This window comes from Phascolarctos cinereus, unplaced genomic scaffold (assembly GCF_003287225.1).
Source record: "Phascolarctos cinereus isolate Bilbo 61053 unplaced genomic scaffold, phaCin_HiC Scaffold_726;HRSCAF=1367, whole genome shotgun sequence".
Lineage (NCBI taxonomy): Eukaryota > Metazoa > Chordata > Mammalia > Diprotodontia > Phascolarctidae > Phascolarctos > Phascolarctos cinereus.
Genome location: NW_027556098.1, coordinates 357,745,263 through 357,765,060, shown reverse-complemented (window position 1 = coordinate 357,765,060; position 19,798 = coordinate 357,745,263). Strand labels below are relative to the sequence as shown.

Here is a 19,798-nt window from a genome sequence, read left to right as displayed (position 1 = left end):
TCCATGGGTGTGAAGCATTGCATACATTTTCAGATTTTTGCAGCGTTTTCATTGGCTGTGAGAGGTATGTCAGTCAGAGCAGATCAGAGCTTGAAGGGTACCTGTAATTATGATGAATATTTTCCCACTTTACAGATTAGGAAACAGAAGTCCAGAGATGGGAAGTGATTTGTCCCACCTCACATAATGAGTTGATGAGGGCTCCTGACTCCTAGATCAAAAGCCTTCCCACTATGTAGGCAATTAATGCTATTTGAAACATATCTGATTCAACTTAATTCCCCAAACACTTAAGCACCTACCATATTCAAAGTATTGTACAACATATTAGAGATAGAAAGATTTTAAAATAATAGTTGCTGCCTTTAAGAAGCTTACTGTGTACCAGGTACAATGGGATAGAAGATATAGCTGCTAAGGGATAGAGAAGCCATTGTACCCTGGGGGAGTAAGTAAGGCAGTAGGTAGTGAGTAAGGTAGTAAATAAGGTAGTGAGTAAAAAATATAAGTGATAGTTATCATGGGAGGTGGGGGTGGGGAGAGGATTATATCTCTATCAAGAGATACCAACTGTAGATCCTAACCATTAATTCATCCAGCATCCTGCTAAGAAGACAACATCATGAGCTTCAACCTCGTTTTCTTCCCCCTGATTTGTTCTCCTTCTTGTCTGATTGCTGTTTTTCAGTCTCTTGCTGGCTCATCATGTATCTCCTGCCCCCCTTGCCATGGATGAATGGAAATGACAGATAAAGCATTTATTAGGGTGCTTAGTACTACGTGGCAGGAGTTGTGTGAAATGCTGAGGGTACAAATACAAACAAGCAAAGACAGCTCCCCTCCCCCCCCCATGCCAAGGACCTCACAGTCTAAGAGGAGGAGGAGGAGGAGATAGCAATGCACTTACATTGAAGGGGGAATACAACAAATAAAGTGCAGCGGGAAGTGTTGGGAGGGCAGGTATGCTAGAGCTTGGTCTGGGAATCGTCAAGAAGTGATGCGGAAGGATTTATTGTAGTTCAGTCACATCCCATTCCTTGTGACTCCGTTTGGGGTTTTCTTAGCAGAGATACGGAAGAGGTTCACCATTTCCTTCTCCACTTCACTTTACAGATAAGCAAACAGGGTTAAGTGACATGCCTAGGGTCAGACAGCTAAGTAAGTGTCCAAGGCCAGATTTGAACTCAGAAAGATAAGGCTTCCTGACTCCAGAGCCAGTGCTCTATCCACTGAGCCACCTGGCTGTCCCTCTGTATGTACATTGTCTTCCTAGTTAAAATGTAAGTTCCCTGATGGCAAGGATTCACATTTGCCTTTGTACCCCCTTAGAATGCTTAGAACAGTGCCTGGCACATGGTAAGCACCTAACAGATGCATATTGTCGGTAAGTCATTGAATATTTATTGAGTGCCTCCTATGTACTAAGCCCTATGTCAAGCACTGGGAATATCAAGAAGAATTTATGACCAAGCAAGAGATAGAGAACATTATGAAATGCAAAATGGATAATTTTGATTACATTACATCAAATTGAAAAGTTTTTGCACAAACAAAGCCAATGCAACCACAATTAGGAGGGAAGCAGAAAACTGGGAAAACAATTTTTACAACCAGTATATCTGATAAAAGCCTCATTTCTAAAATATATAGAGAACTAAGTCAAATTTATAAGAATACAAGTCATTCCCCAATTGGCAGTTCTCAGATGAAGAAATTAAAGCTATCTATAGTCATATGAAAAAATGCTCTAAATCACTACTGATTAGAGAAATGCAAATCAAAATGACTCTGAGGTACCACATCACACCTATTAGATTGGCTAACATGACAAAACAGGAAAATGATAAATGTTGGAGAAGATGTGGGAAAATTGGAACACTAATGCATTGTTGGTGGAGTTATGAACTGATCCAATCATTTTGGAGAACAATTTGGAACTATGCTCAAAGGGCTATAAAAATGTGCATACCCTCTGACATAGCAATAGCACTTCTAGGATTGCAAATTTAAAAAGTCTTGCACAAAGCCAATGCAACCAAGATTAGAAGGGAAGCTAGAAAACATTTTTTTACAGCCATTATCTCTGATAAAGGCCTCATTTCTAAAATATGTAGAGAACTGAGTCAAATTTATAAGAATACAAGTCACTCCCCAAGTGATAAATGGTCAAAGGATATGAACAAGCAATTCTCAGATGAAGAAGCTAAAGCCATCTGTAGTCATATGAAAAAAATGCTCTAAATCACTATTGACTAGAGAAATCAAATCAAAACAACTCTGAGGTACCACATCACACGTATCAGATTGGCCAACATGACAAAACAGGAAAATGATAAATGTTGGAGAAGATGTGGGGAAAATTGGAACACTAATGCATTGTTGGTGGAGTTGTGAACTGATCCAACCATTCTGGAGAGCAATTTGGAACTACAAGAATATTTATAGCAGCTCTTTTTGTGGTGGCCAAGAATTGGAAATTGAGTGGATATCCATCAATTGGGGAATGGCTGAACAAGTTGTGGTATATGAATGTAATGGAATACTATTGTGCTATAAGAAATGATGAACAGATGGACTTCAGAAACATCTAGAGAAACTTGTATGGACTGATGCTGAATGAAGTGAGCAGAACCAGGACAACATTGTACACAGTAAAAGCCACATTATGTGATGTTTAACTTTGATAGACATAGTTCTTCTCAGCAATGCAAGGATCTAAGACAACTCCAAAAGATTCATGATGGAAAATGCTACCCAGAGAAAGAACTATGAAGTCTAAATGCAGATCGAAGCATACTATTTACTTTTTTTCTTCTGTTTTGTTTCTTCTTTCTCTTAATTACTTCTATTGGTTCTAATTCTTCTTTACAATACGACTAATGTGAAAATACATTTAATAGGAATATAAATGTAGAACCTATATCAGATTGTACTCCATCTTAGGGAGGGAGGGGGAGAAAATTTAAAACCCAAAAGCTTATAGAAGTGAATATAAAAAACTAGAAATAAATAAATTAATTTTTAAAAAATAGAATTGAGCAGTATTCGCAACAGATTGGATATGGGGAATGATAGTGGTGAGGACTCAAGGATAACATCTACATTTTCAGCCTGGGTGGGAGGATGTTGGTACCACCAACAATAATAAGGAAGTTTGGCAGGGGGAGAGCTTTTTTTTTTTGGAGGGGGGAAGATAATGAATTCAATATTGTCTCCCTGATTAGAATGTAAGTTCTAATGGAGAGAAGCATGATAATGGGTGTAAGGAGTTAACCTAATAGAAAAGTTAGTAGAACCAGTAAAACAACTTGTATAATAATTCTATTCAATTCCATGAACATTTCTTAAGCACTTACTATGTGCCAGGCACTGTGTTCAATGGATACAAATAAGAAAAAAAAAAAACTTAGTCCCTGCCCTCAAGGAGCTTACAATCTAATGGGGGAAGACACAACACAAAAGGAAACTTAAAAGGGGGGAATGGTCATCTGGGACAGGAATGTGATGTTCAATGGAGTAGACACCAAGCAGAGCTGTTGATGGAAAATGGAAAGTAACCTGGAAAGTTCTAGGCCCTCAATAAAGGAAGGTTTGGGGAATTTATTGCTCCACCCTCCAGCCCTCCAATTAGAGCGGAGAGGCAACTAAGAGAGTCAAGAAGATGCTGAGTATCAAAACCTGAGTCAGTTAGCGCGGTGATGAAATTTTAGTTGATCAGCTTTTTTCCAGGGGAGGCCTGATGTTCTGTGGAGTCAAAACCAAGCAAAACTGCTGATGGAAAATGGAGTTAGGAAATCATAAAGAAAAAACACTTTGAATGACCAACCATGATTCCAGAGGACTTACGATGAAGCATGAAAGCCACCTTCTCCTAACAGAGAAGAGACAGACTCAAGGTGCTGATTGCAACGTATATTTATTGAACGTGGCCAATAAGAGAATTTGTTTTGCTTGACTGTGTATGTTTATTGCTAAGGTTTTATTTTTCCTTTTTTTTCTTCCACAATGGTAGGGGGTGGAGAGGAGGGAAGGAGACAAAAAATAGATTTCTGTTAATTAAAGGGGGGGGGGAAGTAGGCAGCAGATCACCAAAGAGGATTTATGCCCAAGGAGTGGTATAAAAAAAAAAGATAACCAAGAAAGCATAAACCAGAGGTGAGGTGGTCATAAATGGAGACTGAGGAATTATAGTGAAACCTGATGGCTATACTGGGAGCCATGAGGCATTGACCACAGATCCTTCATGGAAGATTTACGGCAGGACAGGAACAATAGAAGATGTAGATAAATTATGCTCTTTCCAGATGGAGGGAATATTGAAATCAATGAGATCATAATTCTGTATTGAATTATTCTCTCCTCTAGAAAACTACAAGCTCCTCTTGGCAGAGATTGTCTTCTGTTACTCTTTTTTTTTTCCAGAATAAAAATTGACATTTATATAGAACTTTTGAAAGAGCTATACCTGGGAGAACTTGTGTGAACTGATAACAGAGGAAAGTGAGCAGAAATAGAACAATTTATACAAAAACAACATTGAAAGACAAGCAAACTTTCAAAGACAGGAAAAGTGCTCTGAACAGAACAGAATAGAATTTTCTGGCATTAAACAGGTAGTTTTAGAAACAATATTTTGAGTTGTTCCCCTGCATATTGTGCCCTGAGTGACCACCTCCTATATCTATCCCAAGGCCTGGTTGTGCCAGTATAGCCAATGACCTGGGTTCAGTACAGTCCGTGTACATAAGACAAGTTAATTAATGCAGTGGCCAGCCAGCATTCCAGAGGACTCATGATCAAATATGCTTATCTACCCATCTCCTGACGACTGGAGGTGCAGACTGAGGCATTTTTGGGGGGTGAAGAAACAGTCATTGGAGGAATTTGTCTTACTTGACTATCAATGTTTGTAACAGGGATTTTGTTTTTCCTATTTTTTTCAAAAGGGGAAATATCAGAAGGATATGGCGGGGGAAGGTGGATTTTCATTGACTGAGAACAATTTTTATAAGTTTTAAACGCCATATGGAAAGCTGCTTTGTAAAACCTTGGAGCTCTATATAAATACAAGCTATTAGTACTAATATAGGCTTATTTCATTTGGTTTTCAAAATAGTTCTGTAAGTACATGTTATTGTGCAAATGAAGAAACTGGAAGCTGGGGAGACGAATGGCCTTCTCAGGGTTACACAGCTAATAAGCCTCTGAGGCAAGACTCGAACCCAGGTGTACCTGATTCCAACTCTACTGCTTTGCCCACTATATAAGGCTACCACTAGAGCCCCAACTCAGGTCTTTTCCCATAGTATGGGATTAATCAATATTTACTGAACTGAATTCTCCAGAGCTCATGGGTATAAAATTTAGATTACAGTAACAGGTCTGGTTACGATAACAGCTCAAAGCCTCCAATGGAGAATAAGATACCAAGATTTACAATTTTCAAACCTTGCCTAGGACATGTGCTTGCTTTGTCCCAGCTCTCCTGGATAGATCTTTGACCTAGGCCCTGACCCTGACCTTGATAAGCTAGTTTGCAAATATGTGTCTTTCGCCATAGGGGAGAACAAGGCTAGAAAGGAAAAGCAATCCCTTCTCTAGGACTAGGGTGGGGTGGGGGGTAGGATGGAGAAAATATTCTCAGCCAAATCCTCACTGTTTGGAAGTAGGGCTGAGGGTAGTCCAATGTTTGTATATAGAGGACATCCCATATCCATGGATTTAAAAGTTAGACATTATGGGTCTTACAAAGAAAGTGTGGTAGAGATAGAGAGCCCTGCCTGCCTGAAGTCCCAGACATAGACTTGTTGATGGAAGGGAACAGCTGAGTGGGTCAAGAAGCAGAGCTAGGGGAAAGGGGGTGTTGTAGGAGGACAGCTGGGAAACCAGATCTCTAGAGAACTGGGACACTTTGGGGAAGGTTTCCAGGGAGGAGAGTTGGGGGAAGGGAAGCTGAAATAAGCCCTGCATTCCCCTTTCCCCAATCCTTAGCATGTGTGTGCATGCGGTGGGGAAGGGATACAGAGTTCCTGAGCCATTGCCACCCTCTTCCCTCTATCAGACATATACTCTTAGAGAGGGGGAGGGAGGAGAGAACAAGTCTGGATCCACTCACGTGGGCTACCAGACCCAGGTTTCCACCCTACCCTACCCCAAGCCCCCAGCTCTGCCCTGCTGTTCTGCCACATTGCCACCTGCTGCTGAATTGTTCCCTTCTCATTCTGAAGAATCTAGGGTCAGGGCAAAGGGACAGAGGAAGGCAGCCTAGCTGATGTTAATGGGTAGGTCTGGAAGCTATCTGGAGAAGGTACTATTCTCCAATGAGACTACGCTGAAAGGTGAACGGGCTAGGAAGGGAAGGCTGAGGCAGGTGCTAGTCAGGCAGGAGGGAAAAGGAGGAGTTACCTCCAGAGGGCAGATGCTTGTTGAAACTGAAGAATTCTCTGCCCCACCCCCAGCCCCATCCCAACAATGCTATTACCCAGGGGCCCTGACCACTGAAGAGTATTTCCAGAATCAAGGAATCTCTTCTCCTCCCTGTCCCCATCCCTAGAAAGCTGAAGCAAAGTTGGCAGGAATCTGGCTTTATTTCCGGATAAGTTTGTTCATATGCTGTAACACTGACACTGAGGTGGGGGCGGGTGTGGGTACAGGCTCCCCTGAGTTCCCAATATCCCCATTCCACCCCTCTTGGGACTACTCCCTCATTGTAAGAGCCTGGGGGAGGCCCTTTTGTTACCCTTAAATAGAGAAAAACCCCTGTGGAGCCCTGGGCTGGCCCGGCCCAGCCCCCGGGGGGAGTGGGGCCATAGGCCCAGGGGTGAGGGGGGGCATGCTATATACATTATTCACAGACATTGTACCCAGAAGGTCACTTCCAAGAATAAAAGTGAAATACTACAAGTGAGACCCAGTCAGCGGCAGGGAGGTGAGGATGTGTGAGAGAGGGAGTGGTGTGGGAGGCAGGGCCTGGCTCCAGCTGAGGCCAGGGACACCGTCAGTCTTATAAGGTGCCGATTAAAAACAACACACAGGACACCCCTGGGAACCCGGGAGACCCCATCACCCCTCCCATCCTGACTCCTCGCCCAAGCCCAGGCCCCAGCTCCAGCAGCTCTCTTGTCTTTTGATCCCTTCTTCCTCTTCTTCCTTTTCCAGGGGGAGAGCCCCGGAGGGTCTGTGGCACGCCTGGGGTGGGGGGCATGGGGATGCCCTGGCTTGAGGACAGAGGCATAGTGCAGTGCTCTGGAACTGGGGGCAGGCCCTTAGAGAACTTCTGGGGAGAGAAGAGAGAAAGGGGATGTAAGCACAGGGACAGCTGGCAACATTTGAGTCACCCAGGGCAAGCTTGGAAGAACATTCGGGGATAGAGCTGGGGGTGGGGAGGTGCTGGGAATGGAACACTGAGTCTGGGCCAGTGGGGGAGGAATCTGGAGTAGCTGGAGGAAGAAGGGAGGGGCATTGGAGGAGGAAATTGGGGGAGGTGAGGTGGGCCAATGACAGGGAATTATTCAGAGAGGAGAGCTACAGGAAGGAGTTGGTGAGGAGACAGGAGGAATAGAAAGGATTTGTCAAGAAGACAGGGATTCAGGAGGGAAGTATAAGTGAGATTTGGAAGATAGGAAAAATTCTGTGAGCAGGGATAGGGAAGGATTCTTGGGTCACGGAGAAGACTAGAATGAAGGGAAGAGGGGACCAGTCATGGGGACAGGTAGAGATTCATAGGAGAGGGCTAGGAAGGCAATGGGGTGACAGGGGAGCAAGGATTCAGCTGGCACCTGTGACCTGGGGAGGCTGCACCACAGTTTTCTTGAGGAAGGCCTCAGCCTCAGCAAAAGGCAGCAGAGACTCCCCAGTTCTACTGAGGGGACTCCCCTTTTCTCCAGGGGTCCCCTTGGGGGTGAAGCCATTCTCTTGGTGCACAGCAGCTGGTTGCAGTCCATTCACCAGTGGCCCTGCCTCTTTCGCCGGCATGCTGTTGGTGCAGAGTGGGAAGAATTCTGATTCTTTGGCCTTCAAGAGCATCCCTCCACCCCTGAAGTATCCTGGATGCCTCTACACAAACCTATAACTGACTCTCCCCAAGGTTTCAGTAATCCCAAGGCAGGAGGAGGAATCCTGCTCACCTTCCCTCTGCTTCCTCCCCTCTCTAGTGTATGGGGAAGGGAGGGGAGGGAACTCTAATTCTAGGGTGATATACCTCCACTGAGGCTCCTGAGGAGGCTGTCCCTCTCTTGGCAGAATCTCCTTTTCCAGGCCCTTGGCCAGGGGCTCAGACACCTTCTCAGGCTCAGACACCTTCTCAGGCTCTGCAAGGAAGAATCCCCAGAGGGGGAAGGGGCCTTAATGGATAGTCCTTTCAGCAAAGGAAGGGGAAAGAGTTCAGTGGAAAGGAAAGAAGTTTAATGAGAGGAGGACTCAGTTGGAAAAGGTCATCAATGGAGGGGAGGGGGTTTAGTGGAGAGGGAAGAGAAGGGGTCAAATGAGGGGAAGATTCAGCTGGGAAATGACATCAATGGAGAGGGGGAGGATTCAGTGGGGAGGGAGCCTCAGTATGGGAAGAAGTCCCTGAGCCCTCCCCCACCTCACCTGGCTCCCTGCCCAGCACTCCCCACCCATGGGGAGGGCCCCCAGTACCTGGGCTGGAGTGGTCTGCTTTGGCCTCCTTCCCATTGAGAATCTTCCTATCCACCTTCTAGTTTGGTGGGGGAAAGGGGGTGGGTCAGAATGGTGAGGGACCCTGACAACACCCTCAGCTCCAAAGAAAGCCTCCTCCCTTCAGAAAGTCAGCCCCACCCCCTCCCACAGGCCCTGCAGATACCGTCCCCCCTCCATCTGGGGCCCCAGACCTTGGATTCAGCAGCCTCAGATTTCCGAGTCCTCTTCATAATCTCCTCTAGCCGCTGTAGCCCAAGGAAACATCCACCAATTAATATTAATAACAATAATAGCAGATATCTACATAGCCTTTTAAGATCTGAAAAGCCCTTAACACACATTATCACATTTGAGCCTTGCACCAAACCGGTAAGGCCCGTACTGCAGGGATTACCGTATTATCATCCTGATTTTACAACTGAGAAAACTGAGGCTCAGAGTGGTCACTATGATGGACAGTGACAATCAGAGGCAGGATATGAACCCTGGCTCCAAGTTCAACACTCCAGTCCCAATGAAGAAGCCCTCAGTAGGACCCCAGCCCCCAAGTCCTGTGGGAGGAAGGGCAGCTTCCAGGCACAGACCCGGCTCCTCCTCCCTAATATATCCATACCTTCTTTCTCTCTAGCCGCTCCTGCTCCTCGCGCTGAAAGTGTTTCTCCCGTTCCAGTCGCTGCCTCTCTGCCTCTTCCCGGGACCTCGCTTCAGCCTCCTCCTTCTGCCAAAGGTATCTCCAGTGAGGACTGGGCACCGGGGCTTCCATCCCTGGCCATGCCTCTATGCACTGCCACAGTTCCCTCAACCTTGACCGAGCTCCCAGCCAGACACCAAGCGCACACCCTCTCACCTGCTTCTGTAGCCTCTCCTGCTCCTCCAGCTCGGCCTGGGCCTTCTCCCGGGCCTCCTGCTCTTCCCGCTGTTGCCTCTCCTCCTCTCGCCGCCGGGCTGCTGCCTCCCGCTCAGCCCTGGCCTCAGCCTCCCGGGCCAGCTGCTCCTCTCTCAGTCTCCTGCGGCGGTGATAGGACATTTGGAAACTCAGTATCTACCTTTCCCCCTCCCCCTTCGGGAGACCTTGCTTTACAAAAAGGGGGACCACCTAGGTGTGCCCCAGAGGTTGATACACCAAGTAAGAATCTCAGCATCCCCCAACAAATCATCTCCCAGGCTCTGCTTGAAGATCTCCTATGATGAGGAACTCACTACTACTTCCAGAAACAATCCACGACACTTCTGGACAGCTATTACTGGCTTCTCCCCTCCTTCTCTCTCTCCTTCTTTCATATTGGGCCAAATAGACCTCTCTGCCCTTCCTCTCACTACCTCTAGTTCTGTTTTCTGCTATCAAGCAGAATCCCTCATTCACCTGACAACCCTTCAGCCCCTTACTGACAGCACTCCGTACCCCCTCAGTCCTTTCTTCTCCAAGCTAAACATCTCTAGTTCCTCTCTCAGTAAGACTGGTTCCAAGTCTCTTCAGCATCCTGTGAGTCATTTGACAGGTGAAATTAAAGTTTGTCAATACTTTGTTAGATATGTGATGTCAACAGGGAGGGGCAGAGGATCATTAAACATTTTGTTGTTGTTCAGTCATGGCTGACTCTCTGTGACCCCATTTTTGGATTTTCTTGGCAAAGGTACTACAGCAGTTTGTCATTTCCTCCTCCAGCTCATTTTTACAGATACGGGACTGAGGCAAACAAGGTTAAGGGACTTGCCCAGGGTCACACAGCTGGTATGTAAGTGTCTGAGGATGGATTTGAATTCACAAACATGAGTCTTCCTGATTCAAAGCCCAGTGCTCTATCCACTGCACCACTGCAAGTGTTCAGAAAAGACATCGAGCAGGCAGATCATCTTTATGAGTAGATTTTTCTCTATTGAATCAAATTCTTGTTTATAATCAAATAATGAACATAATGGGCTATTATATTCTTTATAATTCAGTCGAACCCTGTGATTGGGAAAATGTGGCCAGCTGTAGAGAATCATCTCTGAAAGGCTGTCTATTCCCTTCTCATATTTTCATCAAGGATACCCTTCCTTTGTACATAGATCCATAAACATTGGGTAAGGATAAGAAAGTATGTGTCTGGATCAAAAGATACCAATATCTTCTAAGTTGTTTAAAAAAAAAAACACCCTATAGGTTGGCTACAATCCCAAGAGACTATTCAAAGATCATATAACATGGGTATAGTTTCGGCAGGGTATGGGTAGAAAACACCCCTGGGAAGAAGATGAGCAGAAGAGGGTGAAAACCAGTGGAGTGTATATGTGTAGATATATCTCTATATATTTATATATAGCTATATCTCTCTATATCATTGAGTCCATCAGAGGCTTTGAGGCAGTTGAGATCTCCCCTTCCCTCTTGCTAAGTCCATAGTTGGGTATTCTACTCTGGAAGGTTTCATTGCTCCTCAACACCTGGCTTAGGACTTGATACAGTCCTATCTGCAATGATGGCACACCCTAGACCTCTCAGCATTCCGGTAGATATCAGCAGTGGTGACAAACATCACATCAGGACACACTACCTGCGTTCATCTATGGAAAGTTCTTTGATACTTGCCCCTGGTCCCATACAGCATGAGTGACTCTAATATAATCACTTTGCCAAAGACCCAAGGACACAAAGTCTTAGTCATTTGAAAAGCTGGTAATTGAGAGCATGGGAGGAGGTATCTTAGGAGATGACCATGTTTGATGTATCTTATACTGTTTGTCATTTGATTCTTCTGGATACCATAATGTTTTCTATTTCAAATAAGCTGCAATCAAATATCACTGCAATGAGGTAATACATAAGACATACCAGTCTAAAAAAAAGGGTGGGGGTTAAAAGACGATAGTGGCTGGTGCTAACATGTGCTGTATTCCCCACTCATAAGTTCCCATCTCTTCAGATTGGTGTGTGGGGATGGAAGATACCTTTTCAAATCTTTTTGGAGCTGTGTTCTGTAGTCCTCCACCTCTGCAGACAAGTGTGTGTGGAGATAAAAGATACCTTTTCAAATCTCTTATGATTATAGGATCATAGCTTTAGAGTTGGAAGGGACTTCAGAGGCAATCCATTCCAACCTTCTTATTGGGGTTGGATGAGAAACCGAGGCCCAGAGGTTAAAAGACTTGTCCAAGGTCAAACAGCTAGTAAGCATTATAGCTAGGAACTGAAACTGGGTCCTATTGACTCCAAAACCAACATATTCTCCACTGTATCCCAAACTATTGGCTTTGAATAGATTTCAACCCTATCTTGCCATGAACCAAGTGAAAGCTTTTTGAAGGGATATGGGTGTGTGGGTTTTGAAGGCCTAGGTGCTATGTAATACCATCCTAGGGCTTATGCAGTATTTTTGAATATTTCCCTCTGAAATATCTTGCGAATCAGTCCCTGTGTACCTTCACACTTGTATCATGTTCAGCATAGTTTTCCTCCCTGGCAGCTTCTTTTCCAAACTTGAGTTTCATTGCTGCTTCCTCATATAGCACCATGGGTGCTGAGCTGTTCAAGTTCAAATTTGTTGTTCCTACCATTAGTGATGATTTGAATAGATCCTTCTAGAAATGTCATTCCTTTTCATTGTCTTCCCTTCGGTTTCTTATAAGTGCTTTTAGTTGGGTTTTATACCAAGATTTTTGCAAGTTTCTCTGATAAGAAGACAATGATCCAAAATCTATCATCCAAAATGTATTTCCTTCATTTTCTTAGAGAGGTGGGGGATCATGGGTACAGGATGTTGCAACGCTATCAGACATGTTTGATATGCTGGCTGGTCGGGTGCTTTTTTTTAACCTGTGCTTTGTTGTTGTTACAAGGAAAAGTTCATGAAGTGGGAAGAAGGGTCTATCCAGAAATGATTTTAATGTAAACGTGAAAAAGAATCCATAAGATTCTTAAAAAAAAAAAAAGGAGAAATCATCTATCCTCTCTAATGCTTTTCTTGGGTTTCTAAACAGTCACCACCATCTGCCATTTATCTCTGCATGATGAGGGAGGATTTGCTGGCTGCACTATTTTCTAGGTTCTTTTACTCTCCACTTTCTGGCAATTAATGTCCATTGGTTAAATTTCACTAAGAGATAGATGGCAATAATCAGAATCAATATCTTTGCTTTTATCCTTTTCCCATTGCTCTCGGTCAAGTGCTCATTTTAAAGAGGTCACATTGGAGGTGTTAGAATTGCAAGTAGCATCTTCTTATTCTTCTAATTTGATATTAATTTTGATATTTGTTGTCTGCAGTTAATGATCTGAAACAATGAAATTCAGTGATTCTGAAATAATCTGGGGCAGTGAGGTGGTGCAGTGGATAGAGTACTGGGCCTGGAGTTGAGAAGACTGGAGTTCAAATTTAGCCTCAGACACTAGCTTAGGTGACCCTAAGTAAATCATTTAACCTCTGTTCACCTCAGTTTCCCCATCTGTAGAGTGGGGATAATAATAGCACTTAGCTCCCAGGGTTGTTGTGAAGGTGAAATGAGATGATAATTGTCAAGTGCTTAACACAGTGTCTGGTACATAATAAGCACTATATACATGTTAGCTATTATTATTTCCACATTGATAAATAGTAATCTCCTGTCTGTTAGGATATGGTTAATTTACTGTTTTCTTTCCTTGTTTCTTTTTCTTTTTGGGGGGTAATAGAATATTGTTAATTTATTGTTTTCTTTCCTTTTTTTTTTTGGTAATGTTGTTTGGTATGCACCATGTCCATATCTTGAGGAAAACATGTATTATGTACAGGCATGGGGCCTCTGAATCATCTACTTCCCTCTGGCTCTTTCATTCTTAATTAGGAACCATGCTGTTCAATGGATAATTCACTGCCTTCTCCCATTCTATCTTTGCTTTGAAATCCCCAAACAACAAGGTATCTGTTGCCTTGGTTTGGAAGATACAGTTAAGGTCTTCCTTGAATGTCTGTATTTCCTCCTTGGTGAGCTACAGATATTGACACACAAGCCACAGACACTGACACGTAAGCTTCATGGTAGTCCCTTCACCTGTGCTCATTATGACTGCTGTAAGGCAGGGTGACCAAGTGCCTCGAGGGAGGGTTTTCTTGTCAACCTTGGGTGCAGGACAGAAACAGTAACAGCCGCATCCTCTTTATTACCTCCTCCTCTCCAAGGAAAGCTCACGAGCTAGCCTGCTGTTTGGCCGAAACTTTGGCCTCATGCCTTCATTAGCAGCAAAAATGTCAGTTCACTTGTGGTTTAGTTCTAGCAGGGCATCAGTACCAACACGCTAAGTTAATGTTGCAGATGGTCTAAAAACTTTGATCTTTGTTGCCCTTGCTTATGCATTTTCCACCACTGCCATCAGCACTGTGGGAGCAGGACTGATGGGCTGATGGCTGCTCTGAATTTCTGCTTCTTGAGTCCCCCATGGCCAAAGAAGTTATCCTCTAGAGGTTAACCCACTGGTATATTCAGCTGGGCTGGTCATAGGACAATAGGAAGGGATTTCAGAGGTCATCCCATCCAACTTCCCTCACCCCCATTTTATGGATGAAGAAACTGAAGGCCAGGGAGTTTGTGACTTGCCAAAGGTCCTATAGGGGTTAATAAGTGACAAACATCAGAGGGCGGATTTGAACCCAGGTCCTCTGACCCCAGAACTAGCACTATTTTCACTGGACCATGTAGTCCTGATACCCAAATGATAAGACATAACCTATCCCTGGACCATACTAAAGGCCTCTCCAGGTTCATAGGAACTGAGAGGGCTTTCACTCTGCTGAAATAGCCGTTAAAAATCACCTGCGGGTCAACCCCAAGCCACAAGGACACTTGAGTAGCACTTCTGGGGAGTCCATCAATGTCTTTAAAATGGTGTGTTCTTAGGATAACTGGACTGCTGCTTTCTTCATTGTGGACATGGTGCTATTAAAGTAGCCTAAGATTATATTAGCCTTTTTGTGTGCTGCTACCAACCCATCTTGAGCTTGCAGTCCACTAAGACCCCTAGCTCATTCACACTAACTAGCTTGAACAGTCATGCCTCACCTAGTCTGAGTGAACACTATTAATTTTGTAAACTCGTATGCTGAACTTTACATTTATTCCTATCAATTTCATCTTAATAGGTCTGGCCCATCCTTTTAGCCTGTCATGATCATTTGGGGAATCATCATATGGTATGTTAGCCATCCCTTCTAGATTTGGGTTAACATGTTGATCAAATTTTCAGACATCTATACCTTCGTTGAAATCAATGATAAAGATATTGAGCAAAATAGGTCAGGGATAGAGCCCTGAAGCCACCACTAGAGACCCACTTCTCATTTCAGCCTGAGTTTTTTCTGCACCCCTCCCAACCTTCAGCATCCAGAAGGCCATGAGACCATGAAGTATGTATGGGCAAATTTTGTCAGATTCTGATAAGGGCAAGTGCCTGTGTTTGAACAGTCTTTAGAGGACTGAGTGGCTGAGGCTGAGGGAGGGAAATATGGTACCAAAGGTATTCCTGCCCTTGAGGGGCATAAAGTCATCCACGCCCTTACCCAGGCAGTCCTGGGCCTTTGTGCTCCCAACTCCCTCCAAGGGAAGCCCTGGCATAAGCCTTAGCTTCCACACTCACTTGTCTCGTTCCTCCTGCTCCCGCCGCTCCTGCTCCTCCCGCTCTCGCTGCTCTCGGGCTTGGCGCCGTTTCTCAGCCAGCAGCCGCGTGGCCTCTTCTGGGTCTGTGGTGCCAGCCATGGGTTTGCCAGAGGGTGGAGGGGGAGTTGGGGCTGGGGGCAAAGCTGGGATGGTAGTACCTGGAGGAAACCCCAGACCCAGCTGTCAGGGGCACATGCCTTGGTACTCACTCTGAGTTCTGTTTGCACCATTCAGGCAAGCCTAGATCATTCCACTAACTTGGAGCACTCAGCCTGTTTCCTGATCTAAGACATCTTTTCTGCCTCTGCCAACTCCCATCCATCCCCATGCCAGATCCTAATGTCCCCAAAGCCAAATGGAAATAAGGTTATCCACCTCCTTCCCCACAACCCCATGAGCTTGGAGAACAGAGACCTGGGGGTAGCATTGGACAGGAACCCAACTGCTGTCCTGTCTCCCTCTCAGACCTTGAATTCTAAGAGCAGGGCCATCAGTATCGCCTATTGGACCCGGCACTCCCTGAAAGCAGAGGTCACAAATCTCCTCCTTAGACCAGAGGCTAGCTCCCCCGAGAGAGGATTTGATCTTCCTCTTCTACCTCAGGGTTCCCTGAAGAGCCCTTTGCCCACCTGAGGGTGGCTCCCCAGGAGCCCTCACTGGCTCTGCTCTGGGCAGCTCCTTGGCTGGCTGCTGGGTGGTTGGTGATGGTGATGCTGCAGCAGCTGGCAGCTTCTCTTCCTCCCTGACTTTTTCTTTATTCTTCTCTTCTCTCCCAGCCTGGCCAGAGCTCTCTGGGGTCTCCTCCTTTCTCCGGACCCGCCCCTTGGCAGTGGCTGTGGTGCCTCGTGGGGAAGGTGGTTTGGGGGGCAGGCCAGGTCCTGGGCCTGGACTGGGGCAGGGGGAGGCTGGCCGGTGCCGAGGCGTGGAGGGAGATGAGGGTCGAGTCTTCGATTTGGGGCTGTGGGAAGAAGAGTGATACCTTAGAATGGCTGGTTTTCCTGAACAGAGCCCCAGGTCTCTCTTACCCCCTCTGTCCCACCCAGAGCAGGTGCCACACACCTGAGTTCTGTGGCGGGTAAAAGGCGGGTTCGAGGAGCAGGCAGAGACTGGCGCTTCTTGAGGCTTCGCTCCCGTGCCAGGGCACTCTTCTCTTTCTCATTCTCTCGGTCTTTATCCTTCTTGTCCTTTTTCTTTTGTGCCTGGAAAGCCCAGGGTGGGAACCCTCATGAAAAAGTCCATCAGTCAGCAATGGCTCCAACCCTCACCCCCACCTCTGGTCACTGGATGACCCCAGTCTGCATCCCCTGGGCAGGTCAGAATGGCACTCACTGGGGAGGCTTCAGGCCGACGTCGAGGGGTGGCAGGGCTGCCACCTGTTGTCTTCCTGCGCTCAGCAGCTGCACATCGGTGGAGGCTCCTAGGAGTGCTGCAGGGGGTCAGGGGGCTGGCTGAGGCAGAGCGAGGGCACATGGGAACCACTAGGGAGGAACACACTGGATTTAGGAGAGATGACACGGTGGCCCTCAAAAAAACTCAGACCTTGAAGTTAAGAGACCCAGGTTCAAAATCCTAACTCTGATCTTTACTGGCCATGTGACTTTGGACAAGTCACTACTTCTCTGGGTCTCAATTTCATCAGATATAAAATAGTAATAATCATACTTACACTCCCTCCTTGCCAGGAGTACTGTAAGGCAAGGACTGGATACAAGGGCCTGATTGAAAAATGCTAAAGATATAATATGCCCTGCTTGTCCCCAAGGAGAGGGGGTTTCCAAGCACCTATGCTTGTTACCCTCATATCCCTGCCATTTGGATGGCCCTGGTCTGCCCCACCTTGAGTCTTTGTTGCTTCCCAGCTCCCCTTCCTCCCAGGGCACTCCAGCATGCCCCCCTACCCTGGTCCTTGCCATTGCCTGGCAGGGTGACAGCACTTCTACTCCGGGCCAGGAAGGATAGCGTAGGTGTCATCAATCGGTCCACTATGCTGCTCTCCCAAGGGCTCAGCTGTAGGCTCCGATCTGGGGTGGTAGGGATGGGGGAAAGAGGGCAGAAACAGTTAGCTCCTGGCTGGCTTCCCCAGATGGTTACAACCCTGGGGTAGACCATGAGGCACACCAGGCACACAACAGCCACACACGGACATACCCAAGGACCTACACACAGTTCTCCACAGACACACTCACACACACACACACACACACACACACAACACACACATACACACACAAGGACCAGTTCCCCATCTGTTTCCTCCCTCCTCTAGCCTTGCATGCATTTCTTCTGCCCTAGCCTGATGGGCAACCACTCCCCAGGAATACGACAAGCCCTGTTCCATTCAATATTGACCTTGGCTCTGGTACTAGCCAGGGCTCACACCACTGTAGAGCTCTGGAGAAGGCTAACATAGCTCAGGAACATCCTCTTGACCTCTCCCCTGACACAGCAAAAGAGAGTGCCTGGCATGTTGACTCAGGACCCAGGAGGGGAAGCCAAGGCCAGACATCCAGGGCCACTGCCCACGGCTACCCAGTGCCCCTAGGAAGGGAAGGGCTCATCCTAGACATGGACATCATTGCCCTAAGGAGGTCCCACTCTGAGAAGGTGCTGCCCTTCCAGGTGAAGTGGCTTCTTGCTCTGAGCAAGTCACTGGTTCTGGAGGTGTCCCCATGCCCTGCCTGCCCTGCCCAGCTGCCCCTGCTGCCTCTCCCAGTCTCTCAGCTGCTTTATCTATTTTTACCCCTTCTCAGTCAGGTGGGGCCTAGCAGCAGCTGATTTGGTTGCCAGGCAATTGAACAATCAAATAAAGGCTGAAGGAGCTTATAAATAACTCCTCTACCACCTCTCAAAACCTCCTAAATCCCCCACTTCACAGGCTGGCATGTGGGCATGGTGCTAGCTGGGAGTGAGGGCAGTGCCACCCTTCTAGATTCCTGTTTCTGAAGACACATCTGGTGCTTCTTTGGGGGAGGAGCTACCACGGGACCAAGGCTTGTATCCTCGGCACCAGCCTATTCCAAATGCCCCTCCAATCCCTTGGCACAGGAGGGGTACTGCAGAGGACCAGCAAGAGAACAGAGGGAGACAATGCCCAGACCATAATCCAGTGGATTATGAATCTGCTTAGGCCCCAAGCCCCTCCACCTCCTTTTTGGCAGCTTGGACCCTGGAGCCACGGGAGCAGTGCTTCCCCTCTCACTGCTTGGCTCAGATGCTGTCTCCTTGCCTGAGAAGGGGAGAGCAGTCTTCCAGGCTCTGGCAGCCCCAGCTTGGGTCTTCTGACCCTTAGGACTGTATCCTGAAGCTGGGGGCATGGCCTTCTGCCTGTCCTGCTCCTCTAGCCGTGGATACACAGCTCAGTTCTCAGTAACCATGACCTCCCAATAGCCACAGAGCCTCAAATGTTGTGGATGTGGGCAGGCACACAGACTTAAGATGCTTCCCTAAATTTTAGAACTACAGAACCTCAGAACAAGATAGGACCTTAGGGGTCATCTAGTCTGACCCCTAGCCAAACATGAATCCCTTCTACCACCTTCCTGACAAGTGCCTTGGGTCTCAGACAGGGCCAGGGCCTAGGCTGGGATTGGGAAGCAGTCCTATTTCTGGGGCTGCCTCTGGGCAATGGCAGACTGGCCTTGGGGCGGGTGGGCCTCTTACTTCTACTGGGGGAGTTCCAGAGCGTGGCAGAGGATTTTGAGAGACGCTTGTTGATTATAGAGTCCACGTGTTTAGGCAGGTTTACTGCCGACATGGAGCACCTGCTTCCACCTGGAGGGGAAAAGACACGGGCATTAGAGCCAAGGGCCGGGAGAGGAGAGGGCCAGGCCTGGGGCCAGGAAGCCAGGGAAAGGGGAGGGCCAGGCCTGGGGCCAGGAAGCCAGGGGCGCCCAATAGGGCCTTCCATGCAGGGTGCTCTTTCAAGCAGGTTCAAGAGGAAAGGGAGAGAGAGGGAAGAACAGGAGAAGGGAGGGGAAAGGGCAGGGAGGGACATGGGACAGATTCAGCCCCAGGAGGGGAGATACAATTGCTCTGTCAGGGAAAGGGCCAGGCTAGGGAAAGGGGCACGCTTCTAAGGGGGCCAGTGGCTGCAGCCTGTGGTCTTCTTTCCCAGAGAGGACTAGTGAGACTGGATCTTGCTCTGGCCAAAGGTGGCCTTAATGGCTGACACAGTCCCCTCCTCCAGGCTGTGCCCACCCCTGCTGCTAAGGCCCTCACAACTGCTTACATCCCTGACAGCTTTCCAGCCTCAGAACTTTTCAGACTCCACAGATTCCACATTCTGAATCTGAGCTGATACCCTCAGCCCTGCTGACCCTTCATCTAAACACCTCCACATATAAAGATACACAGAAACAGAGAGAAAAACATACACATACATAGAATCAGGATTTGGAGCAGTAAGGAACTTAGGGATCATTTAGTCCAATAGGGTTCTTTTGTGGGTCTTGGACCCCTTTGGTGAAGCCTAAGGACCTCTTTCTTTTCAGGATCATGTTTTTAAATAACTGAAGGACATGATAAATTTCAG

The 19,798-nt window shown here is 46.9% G+C and overlaps 1 protein-coding gene across 3 annotated transcripts in view; it reads right to left on the bottom strand.

The window, feature by feature from the left end:
• Positions 1-6,568: 6,568 nt before the first annotated feature.
• MAP7D1 (MAP7 domain containing 1) overlaps positions 6,569-19,798 on the bottom strand; it is a 28,394-nt gene continuing 15,164 nt past the window's right edge. Inside the window, exons 6-18 of one of the 3 annotated variants that reach the window (XM_020983664.2) lie at positions 18,928-19,038; positions 17,178-17,288; positions 16,597-16,745; positions 16,327-16,466; positions 15,897-16,225; positions 15,248-15,425; positions 9,506-9,665; positions 9,272-9,376; positions 8,850-8,903; positions 8,638-8,695; positions 8,201-8,309; positions 7,779-7,975; positions 6,569-7,276 (exon numbers count right to left, since the gene is read on the bottom strand). In XM_020983664.2, coding sequence (XP_020839323.1) covers positions 7,266-7,276; positions 7,779-7,975; positions 8,201-8,309; positions 8,638-8,695; positions 8,850-8,903; positions 9,272-9,376; positions 9,506-9,665; positions 15,248-15,425; positions 15,897-16,225; positions 16,327-16,466; positions 16,597-16,745; positions 17,178-17,288; positions 18,928-19,038 — 1,712 coding nt within the window. In that variant the 3' untranslated portion in view covers positions 6,569-7,265. Of the gene's footprint in view, positions 7,277-7,778; positions 7,976-8,200; positions 8,310-8,637; positions 8,696-8,849; positions 8,904-9,271; positions 9,377-9,505; positions 9,666-15,247; positions 15,426-15,896; positions 16,226-16,326; positions 16,467-16,596; positions 16,746-17,165; positions 17,289-18,927; positions 19,039-19,798 lie in introns of all 3 variants that reach the window. The other 2 variants (XM_020983663.2, XM_020983665.2) reach the window with 2 other exon arrangements.